The sequence below is a fragment of the Penaeus monodon genome, chromosome 29 (genome assembly GCF_015228065.2).
Source record: "Penaeus monodon isolate SGIC_2016 chromosome 29, NSTDA_Pmon_1, whole genome shotgun sequence".
Taxonomy (NCBI): Eukaryota; Metazoa; Arthropoda; class Malacostraca; order Decapoda; family Penaeidae; genus Penaeus; species Penaeus monodon.
This window is the reverse complement of record NC_051414.1, coordinates 26,302,776-26,304,404: the sequence shown is the minus strand read 5'-3', so window position 1 is coordinate 26,304,404 and position 1,629 is coordinate 26,302,776. Positions and strand designations below refer to the sequence as shown.

Sequence of the window (1,629 nt, the reverse complement as noted above, 5' to 3'; positions counted from 1 at the left end):
GTTTTAAGGTATTATAATTTACAATTCTTATAAGGTATCTAATTAGATGCCATTGCAATTTGTAATTTGATAAATCTTTATTACATAACTATTGTATTTCGCATATAATGTTACCTTCAGAGAAAATATCAGTTAAAAAATGCCTATTCGACCAAAATATCACAATTGCAAAGTTTTTTTTTTTACAGATAAAAAACATATATTGCAGGGAAATTACCATTGGCAATGGTAATAATAATTATGAGTATAAGTGTTGCTAAGAGTAATTATTATGCTTGGTGATTAGCCATTCAGCATTTATAAAATATCACAGTTCACTCCACTACTTAGAAACATGTTTTCCGAAATACATCCGGGGCACCTGGAAAAAGTGTCTAACCCTTATAAATCTTGGATAATTTGAAACACTATGGTCTAGAAAAGCGTTAAGTCAACATGAAGAAAACATTGCTTATGTTTCATAAAAATACCACTCTTGACGCACCTTTTCTACAAGCATAGTATTTTGAACACTGTAGACATGTTAGTTGCACTGTCATTACCGTCGCCACCTGATTTATCTGGGCATTCGGGATGGTAAATAGATAATAAGGAAAAGGAAGGAGAACACGCATAAAAGGACAAGGGGAAGAAAAGAACGCCCATCACAGCGCGTCAGACAGGACTGAAGCAGAACCTCTTGAAGCCATAATCCTCCCACATAGGTCTTGTTCCCTTATTTTGCCTCATCTGATCGCCGAGCTCTCCGTACAGTTCCCTGAGCTCCATGTTGCGGGCGTGTTTGTTCAGCACTTCGCAGAGGCACTTAACAAACACCGTGCCCGAGGACTTCAGTCTGTGTGCCATGATGCCCTCGACGGCGGCGTGAATCGTGACCATATCGCAGGGTACTTCCACGCTGTCCACCTCCCGCTTCTCCATCTGCTCGCCGCGACAGTAGTTAGTGAAGAAGATCTTTGGCTTCCCCTTCATGTACGGACAACCGCGGTTGGTGAAGCTGAAGCGGATCTTGTGGAGAGAGATTTCTTGGCCATCGTTCGCCCTGAAGGTGTAAGGGCCGACGCCGTGACTCAAGATGAAAATGATCAAAGCATCCACTTTACTCAGGTTGGTGTTGCCACGAATGTTCTTGAAGGCCTCGAGGGTCTGCGCCTTCGTCAGGTCTTCAAGGATAAACACATCGTAGCCCATCTTCCTGAAGGTCTCATGGATGTTCAGTGAGTCAAACTTGGCGCCTGTTCGCTGGCTTTTCCCTTGGCCGTCGAAGGTGTTGTTGAAGACATAGACGTAGCCGCGGGGAAAGGACGCTACTGAGTATTTGCTCCTACTTTTGCCATGGTTCGCCTCCTGCTGAAGGAAGAGGGGTCAGTTATATCTTTGTGTGAGAGAGAGAGAGAGACTAACAGAAAATGCATTTATGCATTCATGTCTATCCAATAACGAGATTTTGCTATGACAACTGATAATATATGCGTTAAAAAATTGGGGTACACACCATCTGGTTTACAGGAGGATCTTCCTGCTCGCTCTGTTTTCGCATTTGTAGATCCAATTCCATTTCCTGTGAATGACGAAACAAGATATGAGAGAGAGAGCGAGATACATACGTGTATTATATATGCACGTATG

General features: G+C 42.5%; 1 protein-coding gene across 3 annotated transcripts in view; it reads right to left on the bottom strand.

Annotated features, from left to right (window-relative positions):
* Positions 1-55: 55 nt before the first annotated feature.
* The window catches only part of LOC119592088 (caspase-2-like), a 5,311-nt gene continuing 3,737 nt past the window's right edge, over positions 56-1,629 (bottom strand). For 2 of the 3 annotated variants that reach the window (XM_037940901.1, XM_037940903.1), the window contains exons 5-6: positions 1,496-1,561; positions 56-1,350 (exon numbers count right to left, since the gene is read on the bottom strand). In XM_037940901.1, coding sequence (XP_037796829.1) covers positions 655-1,350; positions 1,496-1,561 — 762 coding nt within the window. In that variant the 3' untranslated portion in view covers positions 56-654. The remainder of the gene's footprint in view (positions 1,351-1,495; positions 1,562-1,629) is intronic. The other variant, XM_037940904.1, reaches the window with a different exon arrangement.